Raw genomic sequence first — 19236 nt, 5'->3', positions numbered from 1 at the left:
CCAGGAATTTTCTTTCCACAGTTTATGCTCCTGGCAGAATATACCTTGGATATATGGTAACATACAACAAACCAAAATTGTACTGCTAGGTCATGACTACAGAAAAAACATCTAGACAGAGATGGCACGAGAACTTAATATAATTATAATTACTATTTCCCACCGCATCTTTCTTCTTATAGAAATATATTTTGTCTATATACACTTGCATATTTATTTATAATTACAATACTTAGGCTTCTGTCTATTTCAACTTAATCTCTACATTGTGTCTCTGGAAATACAAGAACCATAAGTGGTCGTCTATGAAGGCCACTAGCTTATTGTGCAACTCCAGGCAAATTATTTCACCCACCTGTGCCTTCATTTCTTTATCTAGAAGGGACGCAGAATATTCACAAAATAAAGTGTCTGTGTACATGTGTGTCTGTGGGTATGTGTGGGTGTTCGTGGCTGTTTATCTCCAGTATTTGCTTAATAGAAAAGTAGTTTTGGTAAAACTTCCACAAAAAAAAGCATTCTTTCCTTCACACTTCTATAAAATTGGAAATGTATTCCCCTAGAGGAAAAAAACAAAATACTTTGCCCAATGAATGTATATAAAATGATAGTAAGAATACCATAAATCTTTTAAAAGTATAATATTAAAGGAAAAAAGATCAACTTTAGTGTGAAGATTTAAAATATTAACTACTTTGAAGAAGCTACTGTCAAATAAGGATGAATAAACTAACCAGACTTTCTCTTTTTATTCATCCCACTTCAATCTAAAGATTTAGGTTTTAGCAGATACCTAAAAGACATCAAAATAGTACTCAATAATCCTAATCATTACTAGACAAAAGGCAGCTGCTGGGATGTATGGGAGCTTGGTAGCCTACTATTCTCATACTGAACCCTCTCACCCCCCAAATCACTTCAAGGCAGCAAGACACTTTCGTGAACATGATAGTAGCAGTCTACAAATTTGGTAAATTTGGGGCCTGCCACTTTTTTTTTTTTTTTTTAAGCATATGGTTTGGGCTTTTTTGGCTGTGTTGGGCCTTCATTGCTGCGCGTGGGCTTTCTCTAGTTGTGGCGAGCGGGGGCTACTCTTTGTTGTGGTGCACGGGCTCCTCACTGTGGTGGCTTCTCTTGGTGCGGAGCACGGGCTCTAGGCACACGGGCTTCAGTAGCTGTGGCTCACGGGCTCTAGAGTGCAGACTCCACATTGTGGCACATGGGCTTAGTTGCTCCGCGGCATGTGGGATCTTCCCGGACCAGGGCTCCAACCCGTGTGCCATGCATTGGCAGGTGGATTCTTAACCACTGCGCCACCAGGGAAGTCCCAGGGCATGTCACTTTTTAGACCAAAGAGTTTCAAACTTTTCCAATACAGTCCCACAGAAATGTATTTTACAACACAAACTAGCACGCACAGCAACAGAAAGATATAAGACCAAAACAAAAATTTCCAAAATAATACTTAACACCTTATTACTTGTGATACACTTACATTCCTTCTCTATTTCTTCCTTCTTTTTTCAAAGGCTTGGCCCACTAAATTGACCCTGCATCCCTCTAAATGGATCATGACCTTCAGTTGTAAAACCAGTGTCTTAGAGTGGTTTCACTCCTGGCTTCCTTAAATTTAGAATGCGGTTCTGTAATGCAGTGAAGGGAGTTAACACTAAGGTTATTTTCCACTCAACACAATCTCAGCGCTTTTTATACTTAGGATTTATTCTCTTAACATTTTTGTGAGGCCAGGATTATGACGTGATGGAGTGACTCAGTCCAGCAAACTCAGAATTCTTCAATCACAAGATACTTTCCTATCAGTACTAGCCCACGGTTCTCCCCAATGGTAATAAACTCTTTCAATCCTTAAATCACTTCAAGAGAACAAGATTCTGTAAGCAGACTTCCCATAATGGCACTATCCACACCCCCATTCCCCCCAAAAAAACTTCTTTGAGAACTATTACTGTACTTAACCAACTGCCAATTAGGCAGTGATAATTTTCCCCCATTAAATGTCCTTAATTACCAACTTATACCAGAAGAAACATTTTAAAAATGACTATCACTGAAAGAAGACATTTCCAGACCCACACTGGATGGTGCTTCTTTCCTTAATTATAACAATCCCTTCACCATGATTTAATGGGGGCTAAACAGTAGAATGCTTCAAAATCATCCAAGGAGCTTTCTTCAGAACACTCCACCCCAGAGGTTTAGTAAGTACAGAGTGGAGCCCAGAAATATATATTTTGGAAAACTTCCCCCAGGTGATTGTGACAGACATCCTTGCTTGGTTAAGAACCCTTTCTCTACACCACAACATGGCCCCTACTCTCCCCATCCCCTTCTTTGATAAAAGAATTACCCAATAATTGAGTTAACATATTATAAGACAGGGGTAAAAAGACATCCACCAAGTTTTATTGTAAGTGTTAAAGTTGGGGCCCAGCCACATCAATCCACAGATCAATGCATTACTCATGGCTAATATTTATTCTTTGGCCAGATACTAAAGAAAATCAAAATCTTCCACTCTGCAATGCTACAGAGAAAAAAAGGATTTTGTTTTCCTCTTCCTTCCACTTTCTTCACCTCTAATACAAGTGCACAATTCAACACTCAAGAGTTTTTCCAGAAGAGTCAGAAATCTGAGCTTTAAAGCAGGAATGGGCTGTTGAGGAAAAGAAAAACCTGTTTCACCCAGTTCATCCACACCTGAATGTCTTCAAATCAAATGGTACTCTAGTGACTGAGACTCAGATAAGGGAGTGAAGTTAAAATACAGAAGAAAGCCTAAAAGTTAAGTATTTATTCTTACTCTACTTCTGCTCTAAAAATGGGAAAAAAATTAACTGAATCTGATTCTCTTTCATATTACATTCTGCAGAACTTCAAAGTGCAAAGCAAACAGGTAAGAAAACACTATTGTCTTTAGAGCCTCAAAAGGCATTAAAGTTTATCAGCAAAAACAGATCACAAGCTCAAAGGGAAAATTCCCTTGGGTCATTAAAGAAGTAAGAATTGAGCAATAAACCAAACAGTCATTCCAACCAACCAACTGGTGACTGTGTGATATAGAAATGTTTAAAGGGACCGAGTCATCATTTCTTAGGAGGTAAAGAGCAAACCATATACTTCCCCCAAAATTCTACTACGTAAGTCAAAAGATCCAGTATCTGAGAAGCTCATCTCAAAAAGCTTAACTGTCCACATTTCCCTTCCAGCCATGCCTGGAGTCAAGTATACATGCTCAGTACTAGTTCACAAGCACTTACAAAGTCTAATTGCTCTACACTTAACACTGGAGTATTTGGGCAAAGCACCCCGTCACTGAGACACAATCTTGGCCTCAGAAAGGAGAGACAGCCATGCAATGTTCTCCAGTCACTAGGAGTGCACTCACAGAAAATCCAAGCTCCTGGGTTCATAAAAGTGGGCAGCCCCGAAGACTGCCAAATGGTTGCTGAGAACTTCTTATTCATTTACTTATGGTCAGGACCATAAGTCTGTCTTCAAGTGAAGACAGATGCTGATTCTGTCAACTAACAACTCTGAGCACCTCTCTTCTGATGTATATCAAGAAAGGCACTACAGGGAGCTTAACCTAGCAGAGAAGACTGAAATGCATTAAAACTTAAGTTGAACAAGCAGAGGAACAGGCTGAGGGATGTAGAGGTAAGGGCAATCATGGGTTTTCTTGGTAAATACATTCTCAGCCTGAGAGAAGTAGGGAAGATGTGGGGGAAAAGTACTCTGCAAACCTGAACATGTCATGTTGCCAAATTTGCTATGAACTCCCAGAGTCTCTTAAAGTCAGTAGCTAGATGACTTTCTGTACACGTGCACAGAAGTTACCTTTCAAAGTAAAAGAGGTTCATTATCCTCTGAAGACTGGAAATGAGAACCCCCTGGAGAATAAGCAAGGTCTAGTGGAAATAATCCTACGTTCTTCACACACAAAGGAGAAGTCTTGACTTCCCTGAGCATACCACAACTGCGGAAGAAGTTGTCTAGGCTTCTCCCTGCCTGTACTTCTTTTACTAATAGGATTATCTAGCTACCTTTGTCAGAGTTAAGAAAGCTAGACTTTTTTTTTCTAGAAAAGCTAGACTTTTCTAAACTAGTTATAGAAATCCCCTCCCTGCAATAGTCATGCTGATATTAGAGATGAGAAATACTGAATATATGCCCAAAAGTGTAACCTAAGTTAAGATGCAAAGCCTACTTCTCTGGAGATTTCTAACAAATAATCCTGTTCAAAAGAATAAACCAGAGACCTATCCCTGGGTCTCCGACTGATACTCAACGGATACAAACATTTTTCTAAATCTAGTCACAAAGGAGATGCTTTTTAAAACTGAAGTAAAACTCTAAATTTAAAATTAACACTTGGAAGACTTTCAGACTTTTTGGATAATCTGTTGAAAGTGCAGGAGAAAATGTGTGTTTCCAGTGGAAAATCATACATTGTCTAGGACATCCCTCTGATTCTGATTATACGGCAGTTATTTTACAAGTCTGGAAGATGTAGATAACTGATAGCAATGCAAACTGATCTTAATCTATAAACGTACAAAGTCTGCCATGTCCAGTAAAGGTTCAAATGACCTCCCTCTCCACTATGGAAGAAACTAGTTTTGCCTCCATTTGCATACTCATTTTAATATTCCTGATCTATAAATGTATCTGTTCTTTGGACTTCTCCTTTGAACACTGTAAGTAAAATAAAGTGTGTATTCATTTTCTAACTGTATGAGTGTCATGATTTTACCTTTTTTGGGAAATTATCTTTTAACAAAAGCTAAATCTTCTCAGTCCCCTAACCTCCCCCACCAAAAAATGCCTGGGAATATAAAATCTTGCAAATAATTACGAAGGGTTCAGGACATCCTGAAGGCCAGTTATATATGGGATCCATATTCCTCAGATTAATAATGCCTTCCCTAAAATGAATCATAGAAGTAGCCTTAATATGACAAACTATCCTATTATATATAAAGCAAACAACATTTTTGAGAACAAAATAGAAACACTGGATATATCCATCACTTACAATTCTTCAGGAAAAGCCTCATGAGTATAATAAAAAGGAATGAAGTTCTGATCCATGCTACAACACGGATGAACCTTGAAAACATCACGCTAAGAGAAAAAAGTCAATCATAAAACACCACATAGTATTTACATGATTCATTTATAGGAAATGTTCTGAATAAGGAAATCTATAGACAAAAAGTAGTTTGGTGGTTGCCTAGGAGTAGGAGACGGGGAGGAAGTGACTACTAATGAGTAAGGGGTTTCTTCTGAAAATGTTCTCAATTGTAGTGACAACTGTACAACTCTGTGAATATACTAAAAACCACTGGATTGTATACTTTAAAGAAAAAAAAGCATTATGACTCAGCAATTCCATTTATGCTCACCAAATGTTTTCTTAGCTAAGACCAACCACCTAAGATTGTTTGGATTCAAAGACTTTCTTTAAAAAAAAGTCTTTCTGGAAAAAAAGTTTCCATATGGGCAAAGATAGCAGAAACTTTGTAATTCCAGAAACAGAGATTAAAGCTTTGGACTCCAAATGAAAGCAACCCTAAGTATCTTAAAAATAACATAGAAATTTGTAGAGTAATTTTGGGTAAACTAGACAAAAAGGGTCATTATTGTCCAGAGGTATAGTTTTTAAGAATCTATAAACAAAATTACTAACTGCTAAAATGACAAAACTTTTTCAAAACACTTTTTGTGTTTTTTCATGAACACATACTCCAGCCACTACCCAGGATATCTGAAAAGGACCGACACCTCTGAGTATTGTCCTGAACTGACACCTCATCACGACTCCTGTGAATTCTTTGAGAGTCGTGTTAATAGTGTTTTACAGGCCACTGTGGTGTCCTAGAAAGTCTGGATAGTGTCAAAGGCTTCTACTCTAGTTTTAGCTCTCACTTAGAAGCTGTGTGACCTTTGGCACTTATTGAACCTCTGTGCAACTGGATTTCACTCATCTGCAAACAAAACTAGATGCCATTGTTATAGTTCAACAAAAAATTCACAAGAAAAAATTCACAGCGTTGCTGTGAATATTAAATGCAGCAAGGTAATGAGCAAATGACTGCAGATAATAAACACTTCACAAATTATTTGATGAATCTGAATTCTCTGATAAACATTTTCCTTTCCTTTTCAGTTAGCAGCAAGGAAAAGTGACCTTTGCAATGTTCCAGGCAAAACCACAAAGGTAGAGCTGCGAGAGGCTTTAAGTAGTTTGATTTCCATGCCTAGGCTGTATTTTACTACAGATGATGGTAATAAATGCAGGTAAATAGTGAGCTGCTCCTCAATTTTGTAAGACAGATGTTAAATCAACTCAGCTTTCCACAATCTAATTCAATCAGAAGGTTGCAAGTGTCCCCTTACCTACTAACAAAACAGGATTAAACCAGTTACCTACTTATGTTTACAGATCATAAACCTGATTTCAGTCATCCAGATAGACTATTGTTGATTGCTGCAGGCATGACTCATGCGAAAGCATCTGAAACCTTAAGCTTATCAAAAAGGGCTGGGTAATAGTCTAATCCTAGGCTTTCTTCCACCCTGGCTGCAATACAGCTCAACAAGGAGCAGGTCCACCATGGCATTCTCATATTTGTCCTCAATTCCTCCCCATTAGAATTTGAAACAATTATCAATTTCCCTCAACTGTCTCAAAGACTCAGCACCATTAAGACTGGAACTCAAGGCAGGATTAATGTATTCCTTTTTAGCCTCACCTACCAAAATGCAATTCAAAGGAGTGAACTCAAATGCCTCTCAGGAAAAGTCTCCAAAAAGAAGGTCTTCCCACTACTAAGCACAAGGCGTAAATATACCACAACTACTTAGGTTCCAAAGAGTTCCAAAGGATTATGATTTCAGCCTTGGACTTAACTGCTACAAATGGTGTTTTACAAATCTAAACTCTGCTCTTAACAGAGCCCTTTTAATACTCAAAAAGAACCAAGGTGTTTTTTTTCCATCAAATGTTTATTAACAGTTATAGACAAGGTAAACGAGAATGCCAAGAAAAGGGCATTTCACATTTTAGAAGTACCTACACTACTTCAGGAAAGAGTTCTTAAAGCTCCCTCCACTGTGCAGGTAACAAAATGTTAAAACTTGTTGCCCAAAGCTAAATCCAAAATTATATACTAAGAAAACCCTACAGGAGTATAAACTGGTACAACCACTTTAGAAACCTGTTTGGCAGTATACCTCATGACCCAACAATTGTATTTATGTTTACTAAAAGACATGTTCAAGAATGTAGCAATGTCATTCATAACAGCCAAAAACTAGAAACATAAATGTTCATCAACTACAGAATGAATAAATTTTGATATTTTATATACCATAAAACTACACAGCAATAATTCTTAAAAATATTGCTACATCAGACCATGGCTGCAACTCACAGATACAATCAACATTCAGAACAAAAGACATTCACAGAAGAAAATATATTGTATGCTTCCATTTATATAAAACTGAAAAATAAGCAAAACTACAGTGAGAAGAATGACAGCCTTTGGTGGGTATCAGCTGGGAGGGATATAAGGAGCTTTCTGGGATGCTGGACATTTTTCACATCTTGATCTGGGCAGTGAGTACGTGTATCCATATACAAATATTCATTGGCCTGTACAATTAAGATTTGTGCCCTTTACTATACACAAATATCCCTCCAAAAAGAAAACTCCACACTTTGTTTTTTTTAATTTAAAAGTGCTTTGTTCACTTCGTAGGATAACAGGACACGTAAATAACAATGTGCCAGGAGAACAGGCTAGGACGAGTGCTCTGCGGTTTCTGCCTATACAACAGGCAAGTCATTCATTCATCAAACACTTATAGTTTGCCTATTTCATGACAAAAAGCTCATATAGCTATGTTATATTAAGCCAAAAAGCATTATTAGATAAAACTCACTAGATAAGATGTAACAATTTTAGATCTGGATGCACCTAGTAATAAAATATCAAGTTATGTACAACAAAATCTAATAGAACTACAAGAAGAAATAATGGAAACAGTCCAAATATCCATCATCAGTGAAATGGCTAAAGAAATTGTAGTAATCATATAATGAAATGCTATACAACAATGAAAATGAATGAACTAAACTATAAACTACATGCAACAACATGGATGAATCTCGCAAATACTGGGCAATATAGGAAAATCACCAAAAATACATATAAATCGTTCACTGCAATCCCTATCAAATTACCAATGGTATATTTTTCACAGAACTAGGACAAAAAATTTTAAATTTGTATGGAAACACAAAAGACCCCAAATATCCAAAACAACCTTGAGAAAGAAGAATGGAGCTGGAGGAATCACACTCCCTGACTTCAGACTATACTACAAAGCTACAGTAATCAAAACAGTATTGTGCCGGCACAAAAACAGACATACAGATCAATGGAACACGATAGAAAGCCCAGAAATAAACCCACACACTTATGGTCAATCTACAACAAAGAAGGGAAGAATATACAACAGAGAAAAAATAGTCTCTTCAACACATGATGCTGGGAAAACTGGACAGCCACATGTTAAAAATTGAGATCAGAACATTCTTTAACACCATATATAAAAACAAACTCTAAAAGGATTAAAGACCTAAATGTAAGACCGGATACTATAAAACTCCTAGAGGAAAACATAGGCAGAACACTTTCTGACGTAAATCGCAGCATTATTTTTTTTGGACCTCTCTCCTAGAGAAATGGAAATAAAAACAAAAATAAACAAATGGGACCTAATTAAACTTAAAAGCTTTTGCACAGCAAAGGAAACCATAAAATGAAAAGACAGCCTATGGACTGGGAGAAAATATCTGCAAACAATGCTACCGACAAGGGATTAATTTCCAAAATACACAAACAGCTCACGCAGCTTAATATCAGAGAAAGAACCAACCCAATTAAAAAATGGCAGAAGACCTAAACAGACATTTCTCCAAAAAAGACACACAGATGGCCAACAGGCACATGAAAAGATGCTCAATATCGCTAATTATTAAAGAGATGAAAATCAAAACTACAATGAGGTATCACCTCTCACCAGTCAGAATGGCCATCATTAAAAAGTCTACAAATAGGGGCTTCCCTGGTGGCGCAGTGGTTGAGAGTCCGCCTGCCGATGCAGGGGACACAGGTTCGTGCCCCGGTCCAGGAAGATCCCACATGCCACTGAGTGGCTGGGCCCGTGAGCCACGGCCACTGAGCCTGCGCGTCCGGAGCCTGTGCTCCGCAGCGGGAGAGGCCACAACGGTGAGAGGCCCGTGTACAGCAAAAGAAAAAAAAAAGTCTACAAATAATAAATGCTGGAGAGAGTGTAGAGAAAAGGGAACCCTCCTACACTATTGGTGGGAATGTAAACTGGTGCAGCCACTATGGAGAAGAGTATAGAAGTTCCCTAAAAAACTAGAAATAGAGTTACCATATGATCCTGCCATCCCACTCCTGGGCATACATCCCTAGAAAATTCTAATTCAAAAAGATACATGCACCCCAATGTTCACAGCAGCACTATTTACAACAGCCTAGACATGGAATCAACCTAGCTATCCAGCAACAGATGAATGGATAAAGAAGATGTGGTACATATATACAATGGAATACGACTCAACCATAAAAAAGAATGCAATAATGCCATTTGCAGCAACATGGAGGCACCCAGAGATGAACACATTAAGTGAAGTAAGGAAAAGACAAATATCATATGAAATCACTTATAAGTGGAATCTAAAAAAATCATACAAATGAACTTATCTACAAAACAGAAATAGACTCACAGACATAGAGAACAAACTAACAGTTACCAAAGGGGATAGTGGAGGGGCAGGAGGGGGGATAAATTTGGAGTTTGGGATTAACATATACACACTACTATATATAAAATAAACAACAAGGTCCTACTATATAGCACTATATTTATTATCTTGTAATAACCTATAATGGACAAGAATCTGAAAAAGAATATAGATAGACACATATATATCTATATATATAACCAAATCACTTTGCTCTATACCAGAAACAAACACAACATTGTAAATTAACTATACTTCAATTTTTTTAAAGGTTAAAAAAATACATATAAATCCATTTGTATCAAGTTGAAAACAAACAAAATTAAAATTCAGGATGCAGAACTAGGTGGTAATTTTTTTTCTTAAACAGCAAGGGAATAACTATCCCCAAAATCAGGATAGTAGAGCGAGATCAATGGAGAAAAGGGAAGGAGATGTAACCAGGGTGGGGCACATGGGGTTGGTGGTGAACGCTCTATTTCTTAACCTGGGTGGTAGATATATTACTGTTTTCTTCATCGTTATTCTTTAAAATGAGGATATGTGCATTATACACTCTTCTGTTTGTATAATAAATTAAGAATGCAGGCAAGCTCTTTTCCTTCCCATTTCCTCTTCCCGCCGAATGAAACGCGAACCTGACAGCTCAAGCTCAAAGCAGCTATCCTGACCTGGAGAGGATGCACTGAGCGGTGGAACCTCCTCAAAGACCTAGGAATGGCAGTATCGGCACCAACTGTTGACTCTGGATTTCTCTTACTTTAGAAAAATTTATTTCTACTTTTTAGAAATCTCTATTTCTGTAGATTTTTCTCTTATATTCAGCCAAACCTAATCCTGACACATTCAGTGATTTGGACAAATAAAAGCTTTCTAACATTTAAAGCTGTCCAACAATGGAAAGGACTCCCTGAGAAACTATACCGCACCCACTCCTGGCCAGGCATTGTGGAAGGAATTCCCACATGGGAAGGGAAGTGGCACTGCAAGATTTCTAAAGGCCCCTCTGGCAATTAAGATTCTAAGGCTACTACGGGAACAAACTAGCTCTGAAGCTGTGGCAACTCTCTGCCTCTGAATCTATCCTTCTGTTATCAGCGAGAACATTCCTTTTCTATAACGTTCCATGACCTACATTCTTCAAGACTGCTCCAACACTATCTTCTCACTTGTACCTTTCAAAACTAACTTTACCTTGACTTCAGTATACTCCTCTACCGAACCTTCCTCAACTCTGTTATGTGCTTCATGGGGCTGTCCTATAAATTAAATCACCCAGGTTCCTGTATCCTCTGGTTTCCAGTTGGGTTTGACCAATGAAAAGCTCCAGCAGACCAGAGGGTGGGAAAAGAAAACATGTGAGGTGTTTATTCCCCTTGATTCCCTTCCTGCTAGGCCACTGGTTGGAAGTGGCTGCATTCCCATAGGTTACCTTCTCCTTCCGCTAAGCTCTCTCAAGTTCCAGAAATTACTCCCTCTCTTGCTCCATCAGGCCTAAGGGTGCTAATTGCTCTTAGCCCTGAAGTGTTTCACCAACCCCTGTTGGTGTTCCTTAACTCTGAGCAATCACACTGCTGGAGTGCACCAGGAGATAACTGATAGACCCAACAAACTACTTTCAGCCTGCACTGTTCCGTCATCCCTGATGGCTCCCATCTCCCCTTACCCCATAGCATTGTTTTTCTCTCAGTAATTGCATTCTGTATGCTTCCACATATGGACTGATTCACTACAAATCAGTTCCCTATGGAAAAGTCTTAATCCCAGGCTGATTCCCACTTCTGCCACCAATGCGTACAAACTACATGTAATACTAGATTGGGCAATGCCTAATTAAGAGGTAAATGTTACTAAAAATTCCTGACACACAGACTGCAAAGCCAAGCCAAAGACTGGGATTTGGGGTTTATCTATTTATAACTTTCCTTTCCTTTAGACCAAAAGCTGGAGAAATTATCATACTTGTTATTATATTTTGCTTTATTTACAAGAATGGAACAAGGCCAAAAACAGTGCTCATCCTACAACGGCCACTCAAATTGTCAACAAAAATTGAAATGTCCTACCAGTTGCAATGAATCCTCCCTTTCTTATAGACAAGCCTACAAGTAAGACACCAGATTCAAATAATAGAAATGAGCTTTTAGTGTCAATCTTTCAGTTTATTGCTTAAATCCCATTTGAGAGTCATAAAGAAAGCATCCCTGAAAAAGATTCAAGGGTCAAAGATAAAGCTCTAATATCTGGAAAGATGTGATTTTTGCACCCGAGAAACAAAACTGAGACAGGCTTACCGTTTCCAAATCAACAGTGCTGCAGAAATGTTGCAAAAGACAGCACTTCTTAGGACTTTTACTGTGCTTCAGAATATCATGCTGTACACTCCCCAATATATATTCCAAAGCAGCAGAGCTTGATCCACGGGCAAAACAACCCAAGTATCACTGTAACAGACCCATTAAACTCTAAGAAAAGACCTACTGCCCCATCCACATGAATGCCAGGGCGGCACAGATATTGTTACTTATGTTAAGGAACCTAGAGCAGCGTTTCTCAACCTGGGCGCTTCTGACATTTCGGGCCAGGTAATTCTAGGTTGTGAGGGACTACACTGCAGAGTAGGGCAATCAGTTGCATCTCTGACCTCTAGCACTCCTCCAGTATGACAATCAAAAGTGTCTCTACACATTGCCAAACGTCCGGGGAATGGGGGCTGGGGCAAAAACTGCCCCTGGCTGAGAACCTCGACCCTAGATCAACTTTTATCACTCACACCCCACCCAGCACTACCACAGTGCATACGGTAACTCTGAGTCATCCATCTGGATGGGTCTATAGGAGTAGACTTAGCTTTATAAAGTACCTTTTTTTTGTTGTTAAAGCTAGGAGTATTTGGCAACTCGCAAAGCGATACACACCCCTAGCACTAGGAAGGAGGGGAAGATGGATGGAAAGAATGGTTGCTAAAGTGGAGAAAGATTGCTAAAAAATTTCCAGACTTGAATTCCCTCTGAAAGCATCAGAATTCTCAGATGAATGAATACACTCACTCACTTTATTCTCTCTGAGACGTTACGTGGAAAGTATCACAGTCCGTGGCATAAATGAACAAATGGAAAAAGGCAGGCAAAACCCCTTAATCAAGTGAGGACAAAGTCAAAGGCAGGAAAGCACTGAGGGCTGACAGCCCAAGAACCTTTGTCTGGAATCCAAAGTTTGTCATATATGGACTCCAGTCCATCTTCAAGTTTTATTGCCATAGCACACTGTCCACAAAAGTGGCTTTCTACCCTATCAGACCCAACGCCCCCTTCTGTAACAAATATTTTGTAATGCTCTTTATTCTGAAATGAAATTCAAAGATTATAACATTATACCCATAGATATAACTTTTTTAAAATTTCAATATAGCGCCCAAACTGCAATGTAAGGGAAGAGAAACAAGAAGATTTGTATAATAAAACGTATGTTCAGACAAGACGAGACTGCAAGACAAAAGCATCCCCACCACTCTTCCGAAGTGTCCCCTAGAGGGCAGAGTTATCCCACTCCTGCTCCACACAAACCTGCTCTCAGCAGTCACACAGTTCAGCAACCTCCATCCCTTTCGATGAATATGACACAGAGGCAGCATCACAAAATAGGTAAGAAAGAGGGCTTTGGGGCTTCCCTGGTGATGCAGTGGTTAAGAATCCGCCTGCTAATGCAGGGGACACGGGTTCGAGCCCTGGTCCGGGAAGATCCCACATGTCACGGAGCAACTAAGCCCGTGTGCCACAACTACTGAGCCTGCGCTCTACAGCCCATGAGCCACAACTACTGAGCCCATGAGCCACAACTACTCAGCCCGTGTGCCACAACTACTGAGGTGCACGCACCTAGAGCCCGTGCTCTGCAACAAGAGAAGCCACTGCAATGAGAAGCCCGCGCACTGCAACGAAGAGTAGACCCCGCTGGCTGCAACTAGAGAAAGCCCACGCGCAGCAACGAAGACCCAACGCAGCCAAAAAAAAAAAAAAGAGGGCTTTGAAGTCAAACCAGCTGTGGCTAAAACACAGTTCCTCCACTTCACTGCTATGGTACCCTCTAAGTCTAGTTTCTCACCTATAAAAATAGAATGCCAGCATATTTTTCAGAGTTTTTGGGAAAATTAAATGAGCATGTAGAATATCTATTTCTGCACCTAACACATAATATGTGCTCAATAAATGTTAGCTATCAGACTTAAACTATTATTCCTGAATCCACCTCGTATTATGTCTTAGCTTATGCCCATCTTACTCTCCCAGGAGAAAGTATGGATGACTGGATATTCATTTAGCAGAGATAGTCTAAAAAGGATTCAGGTGCAATATAAGAAAGAAGTTGCATCATATGACTTGTAAGGTTGTTTCTAATTCTGAGATTCTACCATATGCTGCCCTACACTGACGTTATCTTCTATTAACTGGGGTCCTTTTTTCCCAGTTAGAGGACCAAGAACATGTCTAACGCATCATACTGTACAAAGCAACTACGGAGAAACACCTTGAACTCAGATCATGACAGTTTAGTGTCCCCCTTGAAAGCCCAGCCCTGGTCATTGGTTCTTTACCATTTAGCACAGGGCAGTCAAAAAAAGAAGGACAACTTTTCCAGAGAGGCACCTCAAGCAACCTGTACAGTGTCTTCAGAGAGTGATGATTCAAGGGCCAGCTGTTATCTATATGAATTTATTCCTTACACCAAGGAGCAAAGCAACACCCCTAAACATCTAGATTTTCAAATATGGAAGTGAAAACTAGTGGTGACAGCTAGAGAAATACTTCAAACTGATTCCAAAGTTAATATTCTGAATAAAAGCACTCACTGCTCAGGCTGTTAAAGGGAGCCCACAGGCCCAAGAAGTAATAAGCACATGGCTGGGCATGGAGTTATAGCCTACTGACATACAGGAATCTTAATTTACATACACATACTGCTTTATAAAACAGAAGTTGCCAATTATTGCAAATCATTCTGCAAGGTGCTAACAGTGGTTATTTCTGAGTAGTGGAATTATTGGGGGTTGCTTCCTTTTGCTTATTAATAGTTTCCAATTCTTCTAACATATTGCTCTCGTAATGAGAATTCAAAATTACACAACACAATTTATTATCTACTGACAATCCATGAAATCTGGGGCAAAAAAAACTATTTTAGGTGAACTCTTCACTGAACCTGTGGATAAACTAAGTATTGATCTATGTCTCTAAAAATCATCCTTGTTCCCCACCTCAAACCAGAACCAATCACAACTTTGTTGCCCTCTTAATCTCTCCTGCAGACCTTACAGGTTTTGACACTACAGGACATCAGCACTGGATATTAAAAAAACCTCACTATTAGTTTTCACCAATTTCCCAGTGACAGCTACCAACTACCAGTTGTAAAGAGAGGGAAAGGAAATGTTTTAAATCAATGTGTTTTTTGCACAAAAAGACATCAGATTCAAAGAAGTGACTTACTCAAAACTAAACGCAGACACTTCTACATCGCTATTTGAAAACCACTGGCTCCTCACAATCCTCACAGTAACAAGCCTCTATGAAAAAAAATCAATAAAGAGCCTCCATGGAATCATGAATGTCCCAAGAATAAAACGTCATTTTGGTAAACCCTCATTTGGTAATTGTATTTTCCCTGCTCAGTGAAAAAACAGCACAGAAAGATTTCAAGAGGAGAGGGGAAAAAAACAGCCTCTACCAAAACAGGCATACTCCTCAGCACAGCAGAAGTAAATTCAAACCAGCTCAATTCAGCAATTAAGCAATTCACCATATACGAAGCACCATGACAGGTGTTTATCATCTCTAAACAAATAAGACAAGATATCTGCCTTCCAGGGAATCAAAACTCTAGTCTGGGAAACAAACACTTATAAACTAATATACGGCAGATCCAGACAAAATTTAATAGAAGTTTTAAAACTGTTCTGGTAGTATAAGAAAGGAGAGATTAAAATCAACTGCAAGAATTCTGAAAATGATTCTTAATATTCATTATATATATATATATATATACACACATACACTTAAATCAGTCACTTATCCATCTTAATCATTGAACCCAAAATAAAAGGTGGCAGAAACTCTCAGCTACCAAAAGCAAGCATCAGAGGTGAAATCTACACACTCATCCTTCGGACTAAAAATAAAACGTAAACGACAAGTGACTTACAACAAGGAGAATAGATGCAAAAAGGACTCACCAACATCAGAAGGTCCGTACTAGGCATCTTCCTCTTCCAAGCTTCCTTTCAGTGCCTCCCCTCTGCAAAAGGGAATCACGTTTGTTTACTTCTAACGCTTTAAACGCTCCCGTCGGCCCGCCGAGATTCGCCAGAGCTGCAGAGAAAGGGTTCTATCCCTCCTTTAAGAGCTCAGATTTCACTCCTAGCATTCACACTCCACCCCAGCACCCCAAACCAGCGAATCAGAATCCTGCTGGCACTCTGCTTACCTCCCACAGCTGCCCAAACGCTTCCAGAGCCACCCTCCCACAAAGCAATCCCCCCAGGTAGCTACCGGGGGAAACGCCCAGCCTGCAGTGGACCAGGGCCTGAAGGCCCGGAGCCCCGCCCATTCAAACTAACCCGGCCAAGGAGCGGACGCTACAGGCAGTCCAGTCCCAGGGTCCAGCCTCCGGTGGACTCCCTTTAGAAACAGGTAGGCCTCGTTCTCGACTTCATCCCTCCCTCCCCACAACCCTCTCCTCGCCGGCGAAGGACCAGCAAACCTGCCCACCCCAAGACCACTCCTACCCCGCCAGCGAGTGGAGTTTCGGACCCCGCTCCTTCTCGGCCCTGGCGCCCTCCCCCACCCACTCGCGAACCTTGCACTCACTCAGACCTCGGGTGGTCGGCGCCCCTACCCTCAGCCCGAACCCGAGCCCGCCCCAAGCTGCTAGCCCCTCGGTCCGGCCTGGCCCTTCCTCCTCTCCTCACCCCTCCGCAACAGGACCCCTCCGCAACAGGACCCCCCGCAGTCCAGACACTCCTCTCTCTCCCCGGCCAGGACCCGCCTCCCATTCAGTCCCGACTCTCCCCTATCCCAAGCCGAAGCCCTCCTTCCCAGCCCGGACACTCCTCCTTCCTCCGGGTCCGCGGCGGCCCCGTCCACCTCCTCAGCCGGGAGCAGCTTCTGCGCTCCTTCCCTCGGACACTGTCTCGCCGGCCCTGCTCCTCTTCACCGCGAGACCGACTCGCGGGCCGCTGGGCGAAAGCTCCCCAGGCGGCGTCTACTCCTACCGCTGCTGCCGCCGCCGCCGCCGAGATTAGAGATCCGGCCGCCGGTGGCCCCGCCCCTCCCCCCGCCCCGTCCGGAAATGGCTCCCAAGGTGCCCGCCCCGTTCCCCAGCCCTGGCGTGCGCGGCTCCGCCGCCGGTCACGCGCACGCCCCGGCCTGGGCGCCAGGCCCGCTGTCCCCTCCGGGCCCCACGGCGCGTGCGCGCCTCCTGCTGGCCTGGCGGGGGCGGCGCCCGGGCCTTTAGAGAAGGTGGAACGTGCCCGCCCCAGAGGGTACCCAGCTTCTTCAGTCTCCGTTTTTAAAAACCAACTTGCTGGTCACTTTTGGCCACTTGGAGCCCCTGAGAGAGTCAGCCTGCAGAGCACTGTGCAAACTGATCCATAACAACGACTCAAGATGGGTCTCTAGAGAGGCCTTTGCGATTTTGAGTGACTCAGAGATTTGCTCCTTGTCTCCTTCCTGGAGACTTCCACCGAGGTCAACGATGCCTGAAGAAAAGCGACAGGAAAACGCCCTTATTGGAAATATTATCCCCATCCTCCCCTCTCCCCACAAAAATGGATAACAGTGACTATAGTTGTTGGGCAAAAATGCTACCAATACTACTTTATTTTCGTGAGCAATGTTGGGAGTCATCTGATATTCAAGTGAGAGCACCCACCAGGATCACAGAGGTCACCCTTCATTTCCAGAAGAACTAACTCTTATGTCAGTTTCATGACTTGCCCATGTTGTCGTGGCACTAATTCAGCAGAAGCAGAAGACAGTGTAGTTACTTGTAACTGATCGGTGATCTGCATACAGTAATTTTTTCCAACAAATTATTTAAATGACACCTACATGGCATCTTGAAATCTTAATAAAAATGACACTTATGAGTGTACCCAATTCCATCCCTTTGCAAAATGTCATGACACTAATTTGGGGTGTCATCACTACCATCGTTACCCTCATCTAGTGCTCTTAGGATGGAAGTCCTTGTTATCACATCTGCCCTTCTCTGCACAGCCCCTTTAGCACTTCCCAGTTTCCCAGCCAGAATGGTCAAGACTATGAAAGAGTCAAACAGGTTATCTCTGGGCTTCATTGCCCTCAGCCCTACCCATCAGAAGTCCCAGACATCTCTACTATCCAGAGCTCCTAAACCAGGCACTAACACCCCCATACCCCTAGTCCTCTTGCTGTTCCCCAGCAGACATGCATCCTCAGTGTTGAAGGGTCAGAAAATGTCCTGGGCTTCCTGCCAATGCCTACTCATCAAGAGTAAATTTGGGATTCCAGCTATGTCCTCCCCAGCCCTCATCCCCGACCCCTCTGCTTTACTTCTTCTCAGATCCTAGGATCTGCTCTCCCTAGCCTCCTGAACTGCCACCTCTCATCCTTTCATCTAGAATTTCTGTGGAGCTGACTGAAGGGCAAGGTCCACGTCTGACTGCTCCCTAAATCTGTTACAACTTCTCTGCTCCTCACACTGCACAGTAGGGGGTCTGTTCATTCTTCCCAGATGAATAAATTCAACCATATTTTCTAACCTTTATTGTTATGGACTGAAGGTTTCCCCCTCCCAAATTCATAGGTTGAAGCCCTAACCCCCAATGTGATGGCAGGGCCTCTGGAAGGCAGTTAGGTTTCAATGAGGTAATGAGGGTGGAGCCCTGTAATAGGATTCATGTCCTTGCAAGAAGAAGACCAGGCAGAGCATGCTCCCTCTCTCTCTCTCCCCCTCGCTCCCTCTCTCTTCTCTCCTCTCTCCTCTCCTCTCTCTCTCTCCTCTCTCTCTCCTCTCTCTCTCTTCTCTCTCTCTTTCTCCTCTCTCTCCTCTCTCTGTCTCCTCTCTCCCTCTCCTCTCTCTCTCTTCTCTCTCTCTCTCTCCTCTCTCTCACTCCCTCTCCTCTCTCTTTCACTCTCTCTCTCCCTCTCCTCTCTCACTCTTCTCTCTCCTCTCTCTCTTCTCTCTCTCTCTCTCCCTCTCCTCTCTCTCTTCTCTCTCCTCTCTCTCTCTTCTCTCTCTCCTCTCTCTCGCTCCCTCTCCTCTCTCTCTCTCTCTCCCTCTCCTCTCTCTCTCTCCTCTCTCTCTCTTCTCTCTCTCTCCTCTCTCTCTCTTCT

General features: G+C 41.7%; 1 protein-coding gene and 1 long non-coding RNA gene across 6 annotated transcripts in view; one reads left to right on the top strand and one right to left on the bottom strand.

Moving 5' to 3' along the window:
• The window catches only part of SGPL1 (sphingosine-1-phosphate lyase 1), a 55760-nt gene extending 38533 nt beyond the window's left edge, over positions 1 to 17227 (bottom strand). The window contains exons 1-2 of one of the 5 annotated variants that reach the window (XM_032607452.1): positions 16967 to 17227; positions 16095 to 16156 (exon numbers count right to left, since the gene is read on the bottom strand). In XM_032607452.1, the coding sequence (XP_032463343.1) occupies positions 16095 to 16121 (27 nt within the window). In that variant the 5' untranslated portion in view covers positions 16122 to 16156; positions 16967 to 17227. Of the gene's footprint in view, positions 1 to 16094; positions 16231 to 16478; positions 16938 to 16966 lie in introns of those variants that run through there. The other 4 variants (XM_032607448.1, XM_032607449.1, XM_032607450.1 and 1 more) reach the window with 4 other exon arrangements.
• LOC116741254 lies at positions 16247 to 18023 on the top strand. The gene is made up of 2 exons (XR_004346088.1): positions 16247 to 16551; positions 16900 to 18023. It is a non-coding gene; the product is annotated as an uncharacterized LOC116741254 (long non-coding RNA).
• The last annotated feature ends 1213 nt before the right edge of the window (positions 18024 to 19236 follow it).

The sequence above is a fragment of the Phocoena sinus genome, chromosome 16 (genome assembly GCF_008692025.1).
Source record: "Phocoena sinus isolate mPhoSin1 chromosome 16, mPhoSin1.pri, whole genome shotgun sequence".
NCBI classification, from domain to species: Eukaryota; Metazoa; Chordata; class Mammalia; order Artiodactyla; family Phocoenidae; genus Phocoena; species Phocoena sinus.
The sequence above is the reverse complement of the archived record's forward strand: the minus strand, read 5'-3'. Positions and strand labels throughout refer to the sequence as shown.